Here is a 24,512-nt window from a genome sequence, read left to right as displayed (position 1 = left end):
GCATGTAATAAATAAATAACATTCATTTAAAAAGGTCTGTGCTCTTTCCCTCTCTACAAAAAAGTATGATATTTATTTTTTTTAAAAAAAGCCTTCCCCAGTTTTCTCTAAACGAGTTGGCTTTTGGATGTTTCCTAATTGGCAACCTGCTTTATTGCTTGATATTTTAATATTCTCAAGCAGTGCAGGTTTGTAGCCAATCAGCTTTCCTGAGCCACAGGCAATAGACATTTATTTTGCACTGGGGATTTTGCTTCTTCCTTTCAAGTTTAAGCTGCCCTTGCTTGAGTTCTTTTTCAAAAGCTCCTTGAAAGAGAGAATTAAGAACTGAGTCTGCAGCTTAAATCTGAGAATTTCAGTCTTGTTGACTCTATTCAGACTGTGAGGTCTGAAGAGGAATACAAAAGACATACAGTAACTGTCCTTCCTCATTAACATGCAGGAAGGTATCCAGCCGCCTGGAATACTATAACCTGGAATGAAGAAAGATCTGTGTGTTGTGTGTGCGTGTGTGCATGTGGAAGTAGGTCAAGAAATCTGGATTTTGGTGTGGGTTTTCATTTGATTGCTGAAAATGGCGAATAGTGGAATTATCAGTGTAGCATCGTTTTCATGATGTCAGCTCTTTGGAGAGTTAAACGTAAATCCAGAATTGAAGGCACTGAGAGAGCATCTGATTCTCTTCGGCATTTGCTCCATTTGGTGAGATCTAATGTATAGTACATGTAACAAGAGAATGTTGTGTTGCACTTTAAAGCAATAATCGACTGATGCTATCAAAGTAATGGTGTGGTTTTCAGTTCTTGCTTAAATATGCAGCATTCTGGGTCACCAGAGTATTACACTGAGAGTGAGATTTGCCTGAAGTTTGTTTATCCAGCTGAAAGAACATTAAATAATTAGTGAGATTTTACATTGTGGTGTTATGTATTTAGATTTAGTGTCTTTTTGGAGAGCATTTTAAAATTGCATTTATTGAAAAACAAAAGATATTTTTTAATGTGGCTTTTATTACTTTGGTGGATTCGGTTCTCAAACTACTACTCACAATCAATCCCTATAAAAATGCTGACTGTAGCCACCAATGTGAATGAAGATTTGGATAGTACCATCTCAGTCAATTGTTACTGCTCTTTAATCTATGCTGGTCCTTAAAAGATACACTTTTAAAGAAAATAGGTATGAAGATGAGCCAATAGGTTATTTTTCTGTCCATTAATTTTAAATATATATGTTTAAGTGTTCCCAGATGAAGTAGACTCTTGCCTATAAATCTTATGCCACAATAGATAAAAATTATTTCACAATTGTATTTTGGAAATCTTAAATATATTTAAGAATTGCATATTTTCTCTAGATTTAATGCAAGGCAATTAAAGAGGAAATGCTTCTGTGAAGTTAGAAAATGTTGTATGGAGAAAAAGATTAACAAGTATTTTTTCAGGATATAGGTTTTTAAAAGTCTATTATCATAGATACCCAAGATGTGTATATTATGTATAGACTGATACCAGTAGAGACTATACACGTGGCCACCACAGTTTGCATGAGCATGCCGGCCCTTTTTTGAGCAGTCAATTGCCCAGATTGTGAGAGCTGATTGTAGCATAGTGGCTACAACCTGAGCTGCAACTCAGGATTTCCGCCATTCAGATTGCATATGTGCCATGAACTCACTAGGTGGCCTTAGGCAAGCCACTCCCTTCAGCCTCAGGTTCCTAGCTGCAATGTGAGGAGGAGGAGGAGGAAGAGGATGATGATGATGATATTAATAATAATATTAATAATAATTATTATTATTATTATTATACAGGCAAACCTTGCCATTTGCAGCCTTGACATCCGCTGTTTCTCGTATTTGTGGTTGGGGAGTTGACACCCAACCTTGGTACAGATAAAAAGGTGTTATATTTCATGTAGCCGTGGTTTCTTGGTGGCCGAAAATGACTTCAAAGGTCATTTTCAGCCACCATATTATGGCTCTTTTTTTGAAAAAGGAAAACATTTACTGTGCTTTTTCATGGAAAAATTGTACAATGGTGGCTTCTTGGGGATATTGCTGGACAACTGGGGACCCACAGAGCATGGTACAGCACATTATTTCAATTATTTCCCCCATTTTTTGCTGTTTCCCGACATTTTTGCCCTGCAGGAACCTAACCCCCCAATTGCCATAGACTTAATGCCTCATTACCCTCAGAAATACCCCCATGGATAACGAGGTCCACCTGTATTACCGTACAGGCTTGTTGTAAGAATTACATCAAGATAATTCATGTGAAGCACTTGCATACTCCAAAAGTGCTATACAAATTCTTCACCATCATGTAATGCTGGTTCATTGAATTGGCACATCCATTTGGTCCATGCTGGATTGTGAGCCTTCTGGCAGGCCCTTGCAGTCATAGGAGGGTACCAGCCATCAGCCATACTTTTTGCCATACCATCTGAAACATTTCCAGTGTAAAGATGCAGAATACAACTGGATTCCTTCTGCCTTTTTTTTTTTTTTTAAAAAGCAGACTATACTCAGATGACAACCTTTTTATCACCAATGGTTTGTAATGAATTTTAAATAGACTGAATGGATTCCAAAGTAAACATGTTATGTATTAGTGTTTACATCCTGAGTTATATATTTAAATTTATTGGTCTTCATGTACTTCACACAAAAACCAAACACAGAATTCAAGTTCTGAAAGTAAGATAATAAAGGTATCTTGCTTTGTGACTCAGCAAACAATAAACTTCATTGTCAAATACAAATGTAGAAGAACATAGTAGTTTAAGATCAGGGGAAGAATTTTCGCTTTCTGGTAGCACAAAATCAAACCTGAAAAAAAACATAGGAAAGGTTTCTAGGGAGTAGGGAGGGAAGGATGAAGTTGTAGATCTCTCTCCCTGGAGAAATTAACCTCACTGCTTCCTTGCTATCTATTATTCATCAAGCTAAGACAACTTAGCTTTTCTGGAGAAGTTTTGGGGTGACTTTTTAAATTGGTTGCTGCTACTTACTTGAATTTTAACAGTTGTGCTCTCGAGCACACATCAGGAACTTCTGGTCCGATGCACACCAGGGCAGGAAGGAGGTATGCTGCTGCCCCATGCCGGACTGTTCTAAGCACAGCGTCAGCATGGGAAATGCAGCCGGCGGGGGTGGGGGGGGAGAGGAAGAGTACCTTCCCCAATCCTTAAAGGAGCCCCACCCCCATGTTCGAACCGGATCGAATACCGGTTCCCAAACCAGTTCAGTGTTCTAGGAACAGAATGCTGAACTGGTTCATGCACATCCCTAATGCTCTTATTTCAATAGGTAGTATATTCCCAAGCCCCAGAGCAGCCACAGAGAAAGCCCAGTCCTGAGTCACCATCAAACAAGCCAGTGGCAACTGCAACTGGACTCCTCCAGAAGATCGTAATAGGCGGCAGAGTTCATGACAAAGAAGGCACTCTCTTAAATACCCAAATATTTGCTTTTCTGTGTGAGAGAGATACAATGTTTGAAGCTTTTTATGCCCTGTAGGAGTCCCATTTCTTACTTCCCTCAACTTATTTTATTATTTCATTTCATTTTTACCCATATATCCCACTCTACCTCCGAAGAGCTCAGAGTACATGGTTATTTTTATCCTCACAACAACCCTGTGAGGTAGGTTAGGCTGAGATATTCATGACTGTCCCAGAGTCGCCCAGTGAGTTTCATGGTTGAATGGAGATTCAAACTCGGGTTTTTGCTCCAATTTTTATTATTTTGCACTAATACAGAGGGTGCAGTTTCATTTAAATCCTAAATCAGATGTTTGTGAAGCCTGTGTGCTGACTTCACATCCATACAGACCCTGACAGTTCACCATTGGTTTATAGATATTAAATGGAAGCAAAAGGACTGAATTTATTTAAACCCTTTCTTGCATTTTTAGCATTCAAGTATTTTACAGTTGGACTATACTTTAAACAGACTCCTCATACACAGTCTTAAATGAAAAGAGCATCATAGGTGCACGTCTCCCTCTCCAGTTGCCTAATTGCTCAGAGGGACGTGTCTGAACTATCCCTCAACACAGTAAACATTATTAAAATGGACTTGTCTGAACTATCCCTCAACATTATTAAAACTTCTTATTGAGGATGGTTCAGATGAAGCAGTACCTTGCCATGAGATTAGGTGACAGCATGCCAGGAGGGAAGATGTGCATACCTGTGCTCCTTCTTTCACATGTTTATGTGTTTTCTTCTGAGTGTTGTCACATTGAAGTAACATGGGGCAAATTAAGCATGTCCATGTCAGCATCTGAAATTTTGTGTTATCACAGTTCACATCACAGTTCAGATGATAGTTTTAAATTGTCTGCAAAACTAGGGCTTTGGTGAAAGAAACTTTGAGCTCAGAAACAAATGTTATGAGCATACCAGAGGAGGAAGTAATTGTGGTCACCCAATAGCTGTTTACAGAGGCGTAACTATAGGGGGGGCAGGGGGGGCACGTGCCCCGGGCGCCATCTTTTCTGGTCACGTGGGGGGCGCCGCCATGACCATTTTTTAAAAAATTTTTAATTTTTTTTGTTAATACAAATGTTTCCTGCTCAGTGCAGCAGCGCTGCAGCAGTCAAGGGAGCGCATCAGTGCCCCCTTCCCCACGAGCGGTCCCTTCCGCACTGCCTGCGCCCCCCCCATTGCTTTGCTGGCGCCTGGCAGCCAGTCAGTGGCCTGGCTTGGCGGCGGCGGCGGGCGCTTGTGAGGAAAAACCTAAGTATAATGTAGTATGTTGGGGGGGTGGCGAGGGGCACGTGGGGGGGGCGCCATTTCAGTGCTTGCCCCGGGCACCGTTTTCCCTAGTTACGCCTCTGGCTGTTTAGAGACGCTTCTGAATGGTGAAATATATTTAAAGTGACCACAACTGTTAAGTGCTTCTTGCAGCTCTTAAGGTGTGACAAAATGGCATATAGTAGTACTGTACTATAGTACTACTAAAGGCAAATGGCTCATGGTACTTACTAGTAAAACCTGCCAGTTTTAAAAGTGCAAAATAAAACAGCCATACTCTGGGGAATTTATTATCTATATATTTAATTCTCCTGGGTGTGCCTTTCGAACATGTGTCCCGGCAGCCCAGCTGATTGGCTGGGCTGCAGGGGCACCTGATTGGGTAAGGCGCACCCAGGAGAACGGCGGCAGCAGCCATGGCCGCTGGCGGGCCGGCCTGGCAGCGACAGGGAGGACAGGGCGAGGAGCGAGGAGGCGGCAGTGCGGCGGGCCCCAATACTGGGGTGGGGGTTGGCAGGTCTGACAGATGGCGGCGGCGGCTCTTGGCAGCCCCCGCTGGCAGCGGCGGCTCTCAGCCCAGTGGTGGGCCCGCCCATGGCGGCATGCCGCCGGAGACTGGGGTGGGGGGAGAGAGGCGGCGGGTCTGGCCCAGCCGCGGAGGCGAGGCGGCGGCGGGCCGAGCCACGGCACTCGGCCCGGCCAGAGACTGGAGCAGTGAGGAGAGAGGTAGCCGGCCCCAAAGAGTGCACAGATGCTCTGTGCAGGGGTCAGCTTGTTATTATTATTATTACATTTATATCCCGCTCTTTCTCCAAAGAGCCCAGAGTGGTGTACTACATACATAAGTTTCTCCTCACAACAATCCTGTGAAGTAGGTTAGGCTGAGAGAGAAGTGACTGGCCCAGAGTCACCCAGCTAGTTTCATGGCTGAATGGGGATTTGAACTCGGGTCTCCCCGGTCCTAGTCCAGCACTCTAACCACTACACCATGCTGGCTCTCTTAGTGTCTCCTCTGCTGGTGCTGCTTTGTGTGAACAATCTTGTGTCTTGAAATTGTTCCAGATTCCTAGGAGTGTGAATATTTTAGTAATTGGCATATCGAAGCTAAACATTTGATCCAGTTCTCTAACTGTGGAACCTGAATAAAATCTCTGCACTGTGGAATATTACGTGTGAAATTTCTGAAGCTGTTGGTAAACCCAGCCCTAACCAATTATTTGCTAGCGAAGCAGATTTCAGGATGGGGCTTTCAGGGCAATTTACTCATATTGTGAATAAGCCCTTTAAAATTAATCATTTGTAATCCATGTAATTAATATTATTTTGGTGCTGACATGCTCTCTCACATCTTGCATGCAAAGAGCACAGTAATGTGAAGTCCCTTAAATAGGGAGAAATATTAGCACAAGGCAACAGTGGCTTTTCCGATGGGCCAGTGCTGCTGTGCACGAAGCAGCCAGCCCCAGCAGTGGTGTGCAAGTACTTAAGAACATAAGAACAGCCCTACTGGCCCATCTAGTCCAGCATCCTGTTTCAACAGTGGCCCACCAGATGCCACTGGAAGCCTACAGGCAGGAGTTGAGGGCATGCCCTCTCTCCTGCTGTTACTTCCTGCAACTGGTATTCAAAGGCACCCTGCCTCTGAGGCTGGAGGTGACCTATAGCCCTCCGACTAGTAGCAGTTGCTAGACCTGTTCTCCGTGAAGTTTTCCAAACCCCTCTTAAAGCCCTCCAGGTTGTTGGCTTTCACCACATCTTGTGACAGAGAATTCCACAAGTTGGTTGTGTGTTGTGTGAAAAAGTACTTCCATTTGTTGGTCCAAAATTTCCTGGCAATCAATTTCATGGGATGACCCCTGGTTCTAGTGTTACGCGAGAGGGAGAAGAATTTCTCTCTATCCACTTTCTCCACACCATGCATGATTTTATAGACCTCTATCATGTCTCCCCGCAATTGTCTTTTTTCTAAACTAAATATCCCCAAGTGTAGCCTTGGCTCATAAGAAAGGTGCTCTAGGCCCCTGATCATCTTGGTTGCCCTCTTCTGCACCTTTTCCAGTTCTACAATGTCCTTTTTAGATGTTTTTTAAAAGAGCACACCTGCATTTGCACATGGAATTTATGTTGTTTCCAAAGTTAGCAGCTCTGCAGTGTGTGGACGCAGTGTTTTAAATACCACTGGGGCTGGCTTCCATGTGCACAGCAGCACTGACCAATTGGGACTGGTGTTGTTTTGCACATCAGGTGGGCAGTTGATGATAGCTTAATTAGGACAATTCAGTGGGGGCATAATGTTGACATTATTGGTTGCTGAAATAATAAGTTGTGTCTTTTCTTAATTTTGAAGAGCACAGAACAGGTAGCTGCTTTTTGCCGCAGTCTTCATGAGATGAATCCACCCGACTCTAGTGTGAACCCTCAGGAATTTACTGGGCCTCAGCAAGCCACTACGAGGCAACTAACAGATGCTGATAAACTGCGCAAGGTTATTTGTGAACTCCTTGAAACAGAGCGCACATATGTCAAGGTAAGCTGTTGCTTTAGATCAGGGGTACACAACTCCAATGTCTCAGTTGGCTGGAACTAACCGTGACTTGGCAGGTGTGTGGGGGTGCCAAACTTTGCACTTAAAAGCACTTTTACAGTGCTTTTAAGTATTGCAGTAAAATTAATTACAAAAGTAAGTGTTAAAGTAATTCCTAGTTATTTGTGGGTCTTCCACTCCGCCTAATGTACTAATATTCACTGGTCATGGTTGATGCTGAAACCACACAACAGGTGTATTATTTAATTGCCTCTATATGTGCATCAGTTTAGAATGTTTGTTTGGCATGTCAGAGTCCACTGCTTAAGAACATAAGAAGAGCCCTCTTGGATCAGGCCAAGGCCCATCCAGTCCAGCATCCTGCCTCACGCAGTGACCAACCAGGTGCACTTGGGAGGCCCACAAGCAAGGAAAAGGGGGAAACCACCCCCTCCCTTTGTGCTCCCTTGCACCAAGGGTGTGCCAATACAGGCATGAAGAAACTTCCTAGATGTTGGCAAATACATGTGACAGTAGAATTAATGTTACTCCCATTAATACTACCTCATAGATTAGAGAGGAAAGGGCCAATCACAGTCATTGAATAAAATGTCAATTGGCTCTCAGAAAATCCTTACAACAGCTCTGTAAGGCAGGTCATCCTTGCTATCTTCATTGTAGATGAGGGCTGAATTTTGGCTAAACCATTGACTGCATTTATTTCAAGGATTTGATATTTATTGCAATGATTAGAACTGGGGATGAGTTGCACATAGCTTTTACTACTCCAGTTCTATTAAATGATAACTTTATTGTCACATTAAATGATAACCATAGTGGTGTTTATTTCATTCAATGTTTGCATTGTATGAGGTCTCTTGCTATAATTTATTTACCCCAAAATGATTGTATAACTTTGCCCTATAGTAAAAGTAATACATGCTTTAAAGATGATATCTGCCATATTATGTACAATCTTAGAAGTTGCTTCAGGTTCACTGCACTGGAAACTGCACTGGGGGAAATGAAGATGGACCGTGCTTTATGAGGTGGTCTCTGTAAATCTCTGTAAATAAGTGGTGATACGTTGTTTAAGTGAAGATAAATATAAGAACAGCCCTAGTGAGTTCATCTAGCTCAACATTCTGTTTATAAGTAATAGCCAACAGATGCCTCAGGGAAGTTTTAAATGCCATATGTTGGCAGTATCTTTTTAATGCCCAGTATCTAGTGATGAGAGATACTCTGCAAATGTTGTAACAGGGCCAGTTCAGGTATCACACAGAACCTTGGTTAAAGCCAAGCATGAGGTGTCTCTGAATTCTGAGTGCATGTGTTCCTCCTCCCATCCCCACATTAGTGTCCATTTCCTATCTAGGTGAAAATAAACCATGATGTCATAACCAATGGTTAATTTTCACCAAGATAGGAAGTGGACACTCATGTGGGGATGCAGGTGGAAACACATATGCCTGAGGTTAAAAGACATTGTGTGGAGCCCAGCTTTAACCAAGATTCCACATGATGTCTGTGGAACGCATAGTACTAGAAACTCATAGTTTCTAGAAAATACACCTAAAGTAATATTCTTTCACTTTCAGGACTTAAATTGTCTAATGGAGAGATATCTAAAACCTTTACAAAAGGAAACTTTCCTCACTCAGGAAGAGGTATAGTATCTGCCTTAATCTTTTCAAGATATTGTTCAGGATTGAAATGAAAATATTGATATTTAAAATATTTTTAGAAATATTGATTCTTACTATAAATCTTCAAACTGATTATGTATCATTATGAAAGTAATAATTGATGATACTCATTTCTAAGCAATTTTTTTTTAGTATAGAATAAAATAGACCACTGACATTTAAGTGTCCCAAAATGCACGGTTGATGTTTAATGATATATTTTGTGTGGCAGAAATTAGGAAGAATAATTTCCATCCTGTTTTTAAAATGTTTCTGTCTTATCAGCTTGATGTTCTGTTTGGAAATTTAACTGAAATGGTAGCATTTCAAGTAGAATTCCTGAAAACCCTTGAAGATGGGGTGAGATTAGTTCCAGATTTGGAAAAACTTGAAAAAGTTGACCAGTTTAAGGTAAGCATATTTGTAACCATTTCTTTTAAACAAATCATTCACATTGATAATTCCACAGCATAAGACTTCAGTTCAGGCAAGGCTTTTCCACTTGGAAAATCAACTCATTGAGGGAACACTTCTGAACTGTAAATTGCACTCAGTATGCTCTTGATCAAAAAGCAGGAAGAAAGGTTGCTTGCTTGTTAGCCTTCTCTTTTACATTATCAGGAATTACATATCATTTAAAAGGAAGAAAATCAAATTAAAATTTAAAATAGTGGGGAAGATAAGTGGCAAAGAAACAAGATCAGAAACACTGAAAAATGGCTTAAGGTATTGCATTACATAGAAGTGGCACTGCATGATGATGTATGCATATTCCATAAACCTGTTGTAATTACAATTTATGTGCAAATTATTTGCCATCTGACCTCAGTAAGATGATAGGGTTGTATGGTAACTGATCCCCAGGTGCTGGTTTTATCTAGGACTGAATTAAATAAATAATAAGCTCAGTCTAGCGGCAGTCATCTTTCTCTTTGTGCATGTTTCTGAATTAAAATGCAAGAAGATCCCTGCTGGATCAGACAAAGGACCATCATGTTTCAGCATCCTGTTTCCAACAGTGGCCAACTAGATACTGCTGCAAAGCTCACTGGCAGGATATAAAGGGAACAGTCCTTTTTTACTATTGCTCCCCAGCAGCTGTTGTTCAGTAGCACACTGCCGCTGAACCTCGAAATTCCCCTATGGCCATCATAAACATGCGGTAGCTGAAGATCTGTGCACACTAACCAGATAGCTTCTCTTTTTCTTTTGGAGGTAAGAGAGCATTATGAACTGGGACCAATCCCACATTCAGAAATGTGAGGACCTACCTTTTAAAAAAAAATTAAAAAGCTATGAGCAAGACAAAAAAAAAAATCTGTCATGAAAAAGGGTCGATTACATATTAAAATAGAAAAATGTAGAACTCACAGTTAATTCTCTTTGAAAGAAAGGGGAAGCACTAGAGTCCCTTGTATTCATACAATCAAGATTTTTAGAAGTAGACATTAGTAGCATCTAATCTGCATTAAGTGATCTTAAGTTATTTTTTCTTTCTTTCTCTCATAATCCTGGAACTTGGGGCTTTTAAATGAAGTTGATTGACAGTCAAAATGTTCTGAATTAAAAGCCCCCTGCAGTTATGGTCTCAAAAGTTCTAGTCATGTGATAGAGGGAGATGAGGGGAAATCATTTATTGTATGCTTTTTAAAAAAATGTTGTGGTTAAATTGCATGAATTCAGGCAATCTTTCAAATAGAAAGCTAATTAAACTATTGTTGATTACATTCTCTTGATCCTAGAAAGTGTTGTTTTCCCTGGGTGGGTCCTTCCTTTACTATGCTGACCGTTTCAAGTTGTACAGTGCTTTCTGTGCCAGTCACACAAAGGTTCCAAAAGTACTTGTGAAAGGTAAGAGCTACATGAAATCTGTTTGTGTATGTGTTTGTCTGTTTGTGTGTGCACATGCAACCCTATTCAGATGAGAAAGAGACTGTATACCAAAAGTGCATCAGAAGCCCCATTCAGCATGTCATACACTCCCTCCTCTGGCACGTCAGTCACGCGTACAGTGTTTGACTGAAAAGGCAAGCACTGTAAGTGTGATGGCAGGCACTTCTAGGAGCGACAGGCTCGGATGCCTGTGCCTGCCATCACAATTGCAGCATTTCCTTCTGCAGACAAATGGCAACATAATTGAGCAGGGCAGTGAAGAAGGTTGAATGATGTGTTGAGTAGGACTTATGGATCATTTCAACAGTGTAATCGTGTACACCATCATTTTAAATAAAGTCTGAATAGGGTACGTTTGCGTGCCATTTTCAAAATTATATCCTAGCTTTTCTCAAGTTCAAAAATGCTGTACATTCTAGCGAATCTGGGTGATGCTGGAAAAGAAATGAAGTTGATAAGAGGCTGAAAAATTCTCTTTTAAAGGATAACATTTACTGTTATGGAGGAAGGCACGGACAATCTTTTGAATAATGTCTGCAGTACAGAGTATAACATCCAAGTTGGTTTTATAAAGGCAAATATTGTTTTAAAAAGTAGGGTAAATAGACATGGAATATTTTATACCCAATTGTTTTTCATATAACAGTAGGTTATATGAAAAACAGTAGCTTGTCGTGTTGGGCTTGAACATCCAGAAAAATGGTTTTCCCTTTCTGGCTGTGGGAATCCCTTTGTTCCCATTTTGGGTGTCCTCTTTTAATCTCCCTGGGGAAAGACAAACTGTCTTCCCCAATTGGGGATGAAGGGACTTGGGGCCCTCTTCCCCTTCCCCCAGGAAGAGAGGATTGGAGCCCTCTCTTCCCACTTCTTCTGGTTAAATATAGGCTGCACGAACGGTCCCTCTACCTTTACCCATACATGTGCAGAATGAGTTTTGCTCTGGGCCTCAGTATCAGGGCAGTGTGTGCGCACGTTCTTTCAGAATGGGGCCCTCCTGAGCAGGATCCAAAATCAACCAAATGTACATTTTAAAAAGTTCTTGCACACACACACATGAGCACGTCTTGACAGGAACACCATGCTGCACCTGGTGATACCAACCCTGCCTGTTGGGGACATTTTCCACACAAGCACACATTCTATATTAGACTTTTGGAGGACAGGTCTATCAATGGCTACTAGTCTGGTGGCTATAGACCATCTCCAGCCTAAGAGGCAAGATGCCTTTGAATACCAGTTGCAGGGGAGCAACAGCAGGAGATGGGGCATGCCCTTACCTCTTGCCTGTGGGCTTCCCAAAGGCATCAGGTGGGCCACTGTGTGAAACAGACTGCTGGACTAGATAGGCTTTGGGCCTCATCCAGCAGGGCTATTTATTTTCAGTGGGGGAAAGGGCTTTTTTGGAAGGGGATGAAGGGAGTATTGCGCACACTACTCCCAATTGGGGTTATCCAATTAATGACTGATTTCAAGAACACATTCCACTGCACCAGTTGGATACCTCCTAAAAAGTGGGACAGGCTATACACTTAGTATGCTTTGAAACAGATTCCCACTTGCAAATTATGGCAGCCAAAGCAGTCAATTGTTACCAGTCCAGCAGTGTTCCTTCTCAGGAGTGGGCATGTATTCATACCCACTAGCTTTCTGATCTGCGTACAGTGAATTTTATATATTTCACAGGTTGAATCAGGACAGCTGCAGCCTGAATGCATGAGCGCGCACACTGCCTTGGTACTGTTGCCAAAAAAACCCCACTCGTTCTGCACACAGGTGCAAGCAATTAGAGGAATCACTACTGTCCACGTCCACTGTAAAACAACACACGCAACCCTTTTACAGAAATGGCTTCCCTGGCAGGTGTACTAGATTGGGTGTTAGATCAACAACAAGCTTCCTCGCACATGTGCCTCTTTGCCTTCTTTAATTGGAACCTGTCACAACATTTTCAATAGCAATTCTAGCCAGAGGTCCTGCATGCCAGGCAATGTGCCAAGGGCTGCATTTTAGGCTGTTCACTCATTCCAAGCCTCTATCTCTCTTGGTACTAAGTACACCACAGACCAACCACTCTCTTCTTCAGAGCAAGTCAGGCTTTGCCCGTCCAATGCCTTAGAAGCCTTGCCTTTTAAATGTCAGCACAGGAAGAGTACTGCAGAGCACCTGACTTTCTAGTCTCCCACCAAATGCCAGCACACAAGGCCTGCTGTTAATGAATAGGTGCAATTGACTCAGACAGACATCACATTTGTTGGGAAAAACGTTCTGTCTTTAATTTACTGAACAAGAAGGTCACCACAGGTGGGGCTACTGATGTAGCTTTGATGGAAGTTCAGCTGTGCATGGAGGTGGCGTCCAGGTTTCCTATGCTTTAAAATCGGTGTGCTCTCCCATCACCATGCACCTGCCTGCCTTGCTGTTGGGGTGTTGGAAGATACTTCCAGGCATATCTTGAGAAAGGTGCTCTTACTGCTCACGCTTCTCTGGTACTGCTTTGACTCCTCTCTGCCAGAACAGGGATAGGTGCTGCTCCCCTGTCTTGCTTCTGCATCTGGCCACTGCCACTACCATTTGCCTGAGGGGCTGGCAGTTCTGGGTGGTCTGTGGGCAGACCGTCTCCCCTCTACTCGCAGATGTTGTGAAGGATGCAGCAGGCCACTATGACTTGTGGAACCAACTCCTTCTCCACATCCAGCAAGGTGTAGAGGACAAGCCAACAGAACTTCAGCCTGCCAAAAGCCCACTCCACAACCATTCTTACACTGCTGTGGCGGAAGTTGATATTCCACTCCCTGGTCCCCAAATATCACAGGCTTGACTGCAAGGCCACTGACATGGAGGTGGTATGTACAAACAAAGCTCCCATTCCTCAGTTCTACTTAAAAAGGGAACATCCAGAAGATCACTGTGTTGTGGCTTCTTTTGGACACAAACATATACATTTATGTAATGCCCTGTGGAGTCCAACAGTTCTTGCAGGGTCATGCTGTATGTAGTAGTGCTTGTTGTTGTAATACTCATCTTGGCAGCCAGGGGGTGCCATAATTTTGACATGTGTACCATTCGTATACCCCAGAAGGCCTGGAAAACCTTTCTGCTGGAAACTTGCCATCACCTCCTGGGGGTTGCCCACCAGGAACAGCTCATTCAGCAGGAGAACTACATCATGGAAAATCTCACATGCCGTGGCGGTGCCCACCGCAAACAAGTTGCTGAGTGTCAGATCTTACTGGAGGCCAGCTTGTACTAGGGATGTGCACGAACCTGTTCGGCGTTCCACTCAAGGAATGCCGAACAGGTTCAGAACCCCTGCATTCAAACGCAGGGGCTGGGGTGGCTTTAAGGCACAGGGAGGGTGCTCTCTTTCCCGCCCCATCTGCGCAAAACCAGAACTGGTGGGTGCCCATGCACCTGCCACTTCCAGTTTTACATTGACTGGGGTGGCAAAAGGGTGCCCCACGCTAGAATTTTTTAAAGCAGCATCGGAGGGGGAAATAAGACAGGGGAAGTAAGAGCACCCTCTCCCACGCCTTAAAGCCATCCACCCCCAGCCTTCTGGGTGTGCACATAACCAGTTCCATGTGCACCACTTCTGCACTGGCCCAGCATGGCACATAGTGGTGTCCTGGCAGTGGAGAATGGCTCCATTTCACTTGCAGAGATCTCAAAGCTCTGTCTGGACATTCTGAAGCTGCCCATGAACCACTGGTCATCCCACTCAGACACATCTTCCATGGACTGCCAGGTGCCATTGTGTCTTGGCAGTGCCCACCTCCTGTCTGCAGACAAATCCTCCTATAGAAAGTGCGCCAAGGATGTGTTGCTCCTGCACTTCTTTGCACACTTGCAGTGGCAGCTCTTGAGCATGCAAGCAATTCGTCCCATCTCATGATGACATCACTGAACCTCAGAGTTTTCTCACAGGCAGCAACTGCCCCCACCCACCCAAAGGTTCTGAAGATTAACAGTATTGCTCACCTTTGCTCCAGTCTAGTTCTGGCTTCCTCCTCCATACCTTCCAGGACCATTTTCTTGGCACTGTGCTCTGGCATGCTAGGTGCTCTGCCCGTTACACTGAGTTATTTAATTTTCATGATTTTTAAAAACTATTTTTTAATTTAAGTGTTTTATTTTAGATTGTAAAAACCTATTCAGAACTCTGTTCAAGTGACTAATCTTTATAAACTCGGTAGCTTATATCAGTGGACTACTCTGATGTTGGACTACTGCCTCCCCAAAACTAGATAAGATGGTAGTTCCATCTTCTTAAACTCCATAGGGATAAATTTTTACAAACTGTCTACAAAATTATGCCTACCCATAAGTTACTCATGAAATATTTATGTCTACAAGGAAAGTATGCATTTACAGCACAGCCAGCATATCCCTAATACCTATGCATGTTTAATAAGGCTGACTTGTAGGCAGGGGAAGCCCAAGGTATAGCAGTGCTTGAGGCAAGGCTTCAAATCCTGCCTTGCCCCATGCCTGTGGTGGGTGCCAAACCTTTTCAAAACCAACATTATCAAGCTTTGAAAATGGCGTGGGGGAGGGAATGTTGCCAGCAACCTCCTCTTCTGTCCTTGTGTTTCCTGTAAGCTTTGCAAGGAGTGTGGGAAGAGACATTCCTTGCAAAGAACAGAGTCCCAGTGGTGGCAATGGAGGGCATCTTGTCACCCTATTGGTACTGCAATTATCTGCCACCTCACCACACCTCATGAAAAGACTGTCCCTGCTTCTAGGTGGAAGAGGAAGCTGCACATTTTGTAGCGTAAGGCTGGATTTGTGGTGTTTGTGCAAAGAAAAGGGAAAGTCCCGGCACTGAAATTTGGATTATGTCACATCTGATGTCTCTTCACATGTCAGCTGGGAGAGGCCAAGGAAGCAGCAGCAAGTGGTTTCCTGAGGCATAGCTGGCCCAACCATGTTCCTGGGCAAGAAGGCCACCTCAGGTGGCAGGGTGCCTGCTGCCTTCCTCTTCCGGCCCACTATCATACCAGCTGCCACCATTCACTTCTGCCTCTCCCACCCCCAGCATTTTCACAGCCAGAGGGTAAGAGGTGGAAGAAAGTGTGGAAAAGGATAGTATTGCCCTGGGCAAAAGTGGAGATGCTCTAGCACAGCACTTTACTGTCTTCTTCCATGCTTCATTCCTGCTCCTCGGCTTATGGGATTGCCAGAGTTTGGAGTGGTAGAGGAGGAAAAGGGTGGCTACATTAATATTGGGGGGAGGGGCTGGGGGGGATGGTGCACTGTGTACGCTGCCAAAGAGCTCAGAGGAGGTAAGGGAGCTAGGTTGGGGGAGAGGAAAGTACATTTTGCCCACCTCCAGAAAGATAGGTGGAAGAGAGGAGGAATAGTGAGAGGGCAGAGAGTGTCCTGTGCAGAAACAAAGCAAGGTGTACTTTGACTCTCCTCCCTGTACATACCCAATGCATGCCAGCTGACTCCATTTATAGGTCCATCATCAGACATGTTGTACTTGTTTCCATTTTCACGAAGTTGCATTTGCAGGTTTGATATGCATGTACATTTTGTTTTTTTTAATTTATTGTTAAATTTGTATACTGCCGTTCATTAAAACAATCCCAAGGCAGTTCACACAAAAATTAAGAACAAGACTATAAAAATGACACAATTAAAATATTAAGCTAAAATATCAAAGTTCCCACTCTCAATCCTTCTTTCTTTTTCTAGTTGATGTTGACATTTGATTAACTCTGTTGCTGCACAAACCATGTTGTTTGCTGTAAGGGTGTGTACAAACCACAGTACAAGCACTGGTTCGGCACTGTGGGGAGGAGAGTGGGAGCTTTAAGAAAGAGGAGAGCAGCTCCTTATCTGCTCTCTGCCACCCCATGCAGCTTCTTGCTGGGGTGGTGCGTGTCCCAAATACCCCGCACAGTGCCAGGACACACATGGCATCCACGCATGCGCCAGTACCATTTGTGTGGTCAGCAATACCATGCTGATCCTAAAAATGGTGCCTGTGCATGCACAGATGCCATATGCATGCTGGCACTACACAGGTCTACTTGGGATGCACACCACCCCAGCAGGAAGCTGCATGTGGCAGCAGAGAACCTGCTCTCCTCTTCCTTAAAGCTCCTGCTCCCCTGCCTGCGGTGCCAAACCTGTTCGGACCTCGTCTAAATCAGTTTGGCAGTACTCAAAACATGGTTTGTGCATACCCTTAGTGTGTGGATAAAGATTAAAGTTGATCTCCTTTCTAATATTATTGTAAAATGGGTCTCAGGAACGGCTTCAGACAGAGAAAACAGCTAAGAAATATGAATATCTTAACAACTTTTTAAATCATGTCTTAATAATTGTTTTTCTTTTTGGTCCTCTAGCTAAGACAGACACAGCATTTAAGGCTTTCTTGGATGCCCAGAATCCTAAACGACAACACTCATCAACGTTAGAGTCATATCTTATCAAACCGATCCAGAGGATATTGAAGTATCCTCTTCTACTGAAAGAACTCTTTGCACTCACTGATGCAGAGAGTGAAGAACATTATCACCTTGATGGTAAGCTACTGCTCTACATGAAAAGAAAACTGTGTGTGTACCTGTTTTTTTGCAACCTTTCTCTAGACCACTTAACCATGCCAATGAAAGATGGGTCCCTGCATTTCCACTGTGGTTCAACAATATTTGAAAGTCTTTCATATATCTGGAATAGGTGGTAAGCTTCAGCTGGAGCCTCAGGTAGTTCCTGCTGTTTCAGGAATTGGAGTGAAAGGGTGCCTGTTGCATTTTTTCAAATATTATATGACTATCCTTCAAATAGTACAGAAAATATACAGGCAACCCACACTGGAAAGAAAAGGACTCATTTTTGCTGTAACTTGTGAAGCAGTCCTACGAGTCAGTTCCTCCCATCTTAATTTCCACTGCCTGTCTTTCAGCCAGGTTTGTGATACTGCCCAAAGACTGTATCTGTCTTGTTTAGGCACCCCAGTTGAGAAGTTCTTTGCTCTTGAAGGTAATCCTCTAAAGCCACATTCCGACATTGCATGAAACTTGAGATACATGTGACTGGGGTTCGTGTAACTGTGTGTCTGAAAGTGTGAAACCGCAGTTTGGACCCTAACTCAAACCACGGGTTCACTGACCAAACTCCAGTTTGGACCCTCAGTTTGAAGTGAGGTTCACTGCTTGGGCCCCTGGTTTGTGGCTGCCACCATTATGTCCGAATGCAGAACTGGAGGCACCTTTCCCTGGGAATGGAGTGGAGGGAAGGAAGCTACTCCCTCTCTCTATCCTGATTGGCTGCCGTTTAACATGTGAATGACTTTACTTGTGTACAAATCTGTACCTGTGTACACTATACACACATACAAGTGTTGAACATAACATGTGAATGGGCCATTTGTTTGGCTGTGCACTTTATTTTATTTATTTAGCATGTTTTTATACCACCCAAAACTTACATATCTGGGCGGTTTACAGGGATGTGACATGCTGAAAATGAAATATGCACAGCTGCTCTCCATCAGTACCATAGAGCCTGGAGTGCAGATAGACCTACTTTAATTGTCACTTTTTCACACACTATATACAACATCAACAAACTTACTTACTGTGGTTGAAAATTATATCAACTACAATATAATGTATAATGTAGACTGAATAACTGAATGAGGGGGTAATGCAGGTGGAAAGAATCTGCCAGTGCCTTTGCTAACATATCATATGCATCACTGATTAAGAGTGTGGCATCACAAGCCACAAGATGGTCATCTAAATGCTCACAACACACATTTTAAACAATGCAAAATGTATGGCTCCTTCAGTATGTGGCAGTATGGTCATTTATTTATTTATGTCCTGATTGTTTTCTGTTTCCTTGTTCTCCCAGTGGCCATAAAAACAATGAACAAAGTTGCCAGCCATATTAATGAAATGCAGAAAATCCATGAAGAATATGGTGCTGTATTCGACCAGCTTATTGCAGAACAAACTGGAGACAAAAAAGAGGTAGGCATCTATTCTTGATGACTTGAACCATTTTCATTGGGAGTTTTTTTAAATGCATACCTTTTTGTGATTTAAATGCAACTAGAACTTGAACATGTACTATAGCTAATCCTCATCCAGATTTTGGGGTAGATTTCCAACCCCAGCTGCATAAAGCTGTGTGAACAAGCAAACCACTGCACCCCCAGCTATGCTCTTGTTGTCAGACTCTTACTTGCACTCTGGTACATGATATATCCACAAGTATGGCCCCTCAACAAGTATGATATTTATGTTACTAATAAAAATATGACACAGGGTATAAAACTACCCCAAAATGAATGGGCTTTCTATGGTGGGGTAGTTTCTATCCCATGTTAAGTCAATTGGCCGGGTTGAGGGAACCACCCCAGAAATGGACTCTCTATGTTAGAGTGGTATCTATAGAGATAACCAAACAACCCAACGTGACTAGAACAGTAGAAAAAGGAGTACTCAAACCATCAAGTTAACTCCCACAATTAATTTATCTGGTAGACATATCAGAGCCAAAGTGGCTTGCACACTAAACATAACAAAGTACATCAAAATGTAACAAGGAGTCTTCCCCCAGATGTATAGTACAGCTTCACATATAGGAACAACCAGTTCTTATCCTGTAGAGCTGTTAGTCCACAGTAGAGATACAAATCCTGTGGAATCCAGTGGGGAGGATGTTCCTCTTCATAATGTGATAATGTGGTACTACATCTCCTTCTCTATCCCCTTCCCATGTTAAGCCCTTGGGAATGAAGGAGAACACTCTGTTTCTCTTTTGAAACTTAAGTTTCGTTTCCCTTGATAATAATAGTGTCTCAAAACCAATCTGAGACACTGCATAGTTCTGGGCTCTCAAGTTAGGGCAGATGAAACAAATCCCTCCCACAATGTCAGAACTAGTGTTTGGAACAAGTAAAGCATTTGGAAGCATTCCAACCTTGAAGAAGCAGGGATTTTAGCCAATAGAACAAAGCCAAGAGGATCACAACAGCAGCAATCACACAACATGTCAGCTTCAGTAAGCCTAGTATCATCCACCGAACATCTCTGGTCTTATCCCATTTCTCTTAGTGGGATACAGCCCAGAAGCTGTAGAGGTGGGGGTGGGGTGGGGGGGTTGGAGTTTGGTTCCAGGTGGAGACAACAAGATGGTGTAGAGTTGGGGTGTTTGGCACTGAACAAGTCTGCTGAATCTCACTCGCCTGCCAATGAAGATACCGAGATAATGGGCTACATTATCAGCAGAAATGGCAAACAGTGGTCTACAACCAGTCTATCACTTGCCCACTGCACAGTGATGAATGGGCAAGTGATAGATTGTCCCTTCTGACAACACATGACAAGCAAACCAAAGAAGTACAGTTTGAAATTATGGTGGTGCTGTGATGCAAATACATCCTACCCACTGACAGGAGATGTTGACCTTGGGAAGCAAGCTGGAGGACTGCAACAAAGACAAGTAGGCCAGCAGGTTGTGCAGCAATGTGTACAGCCATGGAACAACTCTTGGGGCTACTTTGGATGAATTGCCCCTCTAAATGTACTTCAAAACCTTGTTGAAGCATGCATATGGGGTGATTCAGATGACCATCCCTCTCACACAATTGAAGAATGTGCCAAGAACATATTGGTGCATCCACCAGTCACATCAGAGCAGATATATTCTTGCAACAGACCTGATGTTCCTGTGTGTGCAGGACAATGTTAGTCTGAACATGCCCCCAGGGAATTGTGGTGAGGCATAATGTTTTCCCCAGCGAATACCTGGCAGAGGCTCTCCTGAGCAAGGGATTGACCTGTATAGGCACCATGAAACTCAACAAGCCAGACATACCTCCAGATATGCAACCACATTCACAAAGGGAAGCAGTGTCATTTGTGTTTGACTTTGATGGACATGATGTTGGTATTGTATGTACCCAGGAAATTTGTGCCCAGAACAGCTGACAAAAAACCAAGTGAAAGATGTGTTGATTGTGGTTGACTGGCCTGTAGAATGCATTTGACCAGCTCGCACATTACCTTTAGGTCAGTTACAGTGTGCCCTTTCAGTTGAAATGCTGAAAACTGAAATGTTGAAGTATGGATCTGACTCAGTATATGGCAGCTTCCTATGTTCCTATGTATTTGGGAAGGAGAGCTGGTCTTGTGGTAGCAAACATGACTTGTCCCATTATTATTATTATTATTATTATTATTATTATTACATTTATATCCTGCTCTTCCTCCAAGGAGCCCAGAGCCGTGTACTACATACTTGAGTTTCTCTTTCACAACAACCCTGTGAAGTAGGTTAGGCTGAGAGAGAAGTGACTGGCCCAGAGTCACCCAGCTAGTTTTATGGCTGAATGGGGATTTGAACTCGGGTCTCCCCGGTCCTAGTCCAGCACTCTAACCACTACACCACGCTGGCTCTCTTGCTACCTGGCTGCCTACCTTGCAACATGGCAAGTCTCTTGCCCTGCACCATATGTGCTGAGAGGATGGAGAATCCATCTGCATCCACTTAGATAGATAGATTAGAGATCCTAAATCCTCACTTTCCTATCTAGAATGGAGTTCCTTAATAAATGCCTTTTATATTAATTTGAAACTATGAACTGGCTCCAAGTTACTTTACTCTCAGCACACACGCATGCCTAACTAAATCCACTGTTTTTGTGCCTCTGTGCACTCTGCTATATTGAGAAAGGGATTCTCTCACCACGGAGAATTTCCAATTAGCTAAGCAGGGTCTGCCCTGGTTGCATATGAAAGGGAGACTTGATGTGTGAGCACTGTAAGATATTCCTCTCAGGGAATGGAGCCGCTCTGGGAAGAGCAGAAGGTTTCAAGTTCCCTCCTTGGCTTCTTCCAAGATAGGGCTGAGAGAGATTCCTGCCTGCAACCTTGGAGAAGCTGCTGCCAGTCTGTGAAGACAATTACTGAGCTAGATAGACCAATGATCTGACTTAGGAACAGCTTCCTATGTTCCTACTCGTGTGTAAAAAATGACTCCAGATGTGGGTTAAAGAAATCTTAGTTGATTCATTATATCCTATCTGGTTAATTGATAAAAATTGCATATTCATGAACCCAAAGGTTACAAATAATACATTTTCCTTATTGTAGCCCATTAACAATCCATTACCTTAAAAATAATAGGAACTCCTAAGATTGAAGCTGCTGCTACTGCTGCTTCTTCTCTTCCGACCAAAAGTCACTGCAGCCGTCTCTTCCCTTCCCTTCCCTTCCCTTCCCTTCCTTTTCATTCTCACCTCTTCACAGCACCAGTTGATGCTATGTGTGTGAGCTGCCTCCACCTTCTTCCTTTCTTCCCAGCAGAAACCGGTGCTCAGTGCACAAAAGGGTTATTGCCTGCTATCAATGCATGCCCACCCCTTCCATCCTGAACCAGTCAGAGGGGGGCATTGTGCAGCAGGCAACATTAGCTCTCATCCTGGGCAGTAGCTCATGCTGGGGCAGGTGGCAGCGGTACATAGTAGAAGAGGCAACTTGCACTGAGCGGGGAAGGGAGGAGCAGATGGCACAATACTTCCGTTCATGTGGGACGGGAGTTGTAGTGGGATATGAATTTGCATGTTTGGACTGAGCATTGCAGTACCCAATTAATTGGTGCTTGTTTTAGAGATTATCTTTATTACGTTTAATTGGCTTGACTAATCAATTGAAGTTGCAGCACTCCTTAGGACTGCAGCTGAAGATGTTCCACCTGCTGCATCAAAATGGTTTATCAAAGTGACCGACAAACAGCTGCAGCCCGTGTTTTAGTCTTCTGGAAACTGAGAATCTAGAGGCATTGATTAGGCACTTTTTTCAGCCGTGCTTTAAGGTAGTTGCCTCTATACTAGGAAAGCTACAGGAGAAGCATACTTAAACTCTTACTTCTAGAAGCCAAGACTCTGAATCGCAATCTCTAAATTTTGAAAACTTGTGCAGATTGTACCAGTGGTATGCACATCCAACCTATCAGGCTAATTTGCACTAAGACAGCAGTGTTTGATTGGGTAGATGAATCCATTAAAAAGGAGCCCCGATTATTCGGGCAGCAGATTTTACTATTATTATTGCAAACGTTTAAAAGCTTCAGATGGCAAGCACAATCTTAAGAGGCATCTTCTCTCTCACACAAGGGCATGCTCCTTCTGCAATAATGTGTGCTATTGTTTGTTTGTTTATTCGATTTCTATACAGCCCTTCCAAAAATGGCTCAGGCCGGTTTACACAGAGAAATAATAAATAAATAAGATAGATCCCTGTCCCCAAAGGGCTCACAGTCTAAAAAGAAACATAAGATAGACACCAGCAGCAGTCACTGGAAGTACTGTGCTGGGGTGGATAGGGCCAGTTACTCTGCTCAATAAAGAGAATCACCATGTTAAAAGGTGCCTCTTAGCCAAGTTAGGAGGGGTGACACTCATGTATATCAGCTGCAAAGTAATTGTGCCTGAACTGTTTTTACTTGTATGCAAATGTATACAGATTTATTCAATCAATTTGATAAATACTATTAATCCCACGAAGTTTTCTTTAATTGAGCAACAATTAAAGTTGCATGCACAGTGGCTCTGCATCCTGTTCTCTGCATATATCAATAAAGGGCTTGTTCATGTCCTATGATATTTAAAGTGGCACCATCTATCTTAAAAATCACAGTCCAAGTATTAACTGCTAAAATTTAGTCTCAATAACTTTGGTGGGGGTGATGATTACCTTATATTTTGTTAAGATTTGTCCCCCCTCCCTTTTGTGACTGGCAGGTTGCAGATCTTTCTATGGGAGACTTACTTTTGCATACTACAGTCATCTGGCTGAACCCTCCTGCATCTCTTGGAAAGTGGAAGAAGGAACCTGAGTTGGCAGCATTTGGTATGTACTTTTCCCTCCCTGAAGGAAAGCAAATGATAGTGTATAACCTAGAACTAAAATAAAATATGCAAGTAATTGTTTCCAGGGCCACATCTGCAAGGGAGTTTCCTGCCCTTTCAAGTTAGTGCTTTAGCACTAAACATGAAGTCTATGCACAAGTACCAAAATAAATAGCATTTGTTGGGATATGGGCATTTCTGTACCAAGATTGCTCTTGTTGGCGTGTGTTGGATGTGCTGCCCACTGCAATAGGCATGAAGATCTGGGTAGTTTGAGCACAGGTTCTATGTGCCTTAAAGGATTTGATATGCACCAGTATGTCCAATATACTCCCATTTTCTCACATGGCTCAATCAGGTTATTCTCTACATACGCTGCAGAGAAATGATACTCAAATTGTCAAGCATTCTTGCTAGAATCTCACCTTATTTTCAAATGCTTCAGACTGCCTGTTAGTGCTCTTGTTTTAAAATCCATTTTATAACCCCAATTATAAAATTTGGCCTTGCAATAAGGGTAAAGAATCTGCTGTACAAATGTGAGTCAAAGAGTGGTTTGGTATGGAAATTTTATAAACCAATAACATAGGTAATCTCACTGCAATAGATCTTGTTTTAAATTCATGAAACCATTTGAAAACTCATATTTTCAATACTGGCAAGTAAATGAGTTTTAAAATATCCGCCGTCCTTCTGCTACCATTCAGCGCCTCCTTCCAATTCCAGTGTAGCTCCATCAGGGTTATTGTCCTACATCTTGCTTTTATGTAAA

At 42.9% G+C, this 24,512-nt stretch overlaps 1 protein-coding gene across 4 annotated transcripts in view; it reads left to right on the top strand.

Annotated features, from left to right (window-relative positions):
* The window catches only part of TIAM1 (TIAM Rac1 associated GEF 1), a 158,787-nt gene that overhangs the window by 116,921 nt on the left and 17,354 nt on the right, over positions 1 to 24,512 (top strand). For all 4 annotated transcript variants that reach the window (XM_053308447.1, XM_053308445.1, XM_053308446.1 and 1 more), the window contains 7 exons: positions 7,112 to 7,291; positions 8,890 to 8,958; positions 9,262 to 9,387; positions 10,719 to 10,827; positions 17,223 to 17,402; positions 18,736 to 18,854; positions 23,633 to 23,741. In XM_053308447.1, the coding sequence (XP_053164422.1) occupies positions 7,112 to 7,291; positions 8,890 to 8,958; positions 9,262 to 9,387; positions 10,719 to 10,827; positions 17,223 to 17,402; positions 18,736 to 18,854; positions 23,633 to 23,741 (892 nt within the window). The remainder of the gene's footprint in view (positions 1 to 7,111; positions 7,292 to 8,889; positions 8,959 to 9,261; positions 9,388 to 10,718; positions 10,828 to 17,222; positions 17,403 to 18,735; positions 18,855 to 23,632; positions 23,742 to 24,512) is intronic.

Source organism: Hemicordylus capensis, chromosome 3 (assembly GCF_027244095.1).
Source record: "Hemicordylus capensis ecotype Gifberg chromosome 3, rHemCap1.1.pri, whole genome shotgun sequence".
NCBI lineage: Eukaryota > Metazoa > Chordata > Lepidosauria > Squamata > Cordylidae > Hemicordylus > Hemicordylus capensis.
This window is presented reverse-complemented; position numbering and strand designations above follow the sequence as displayed.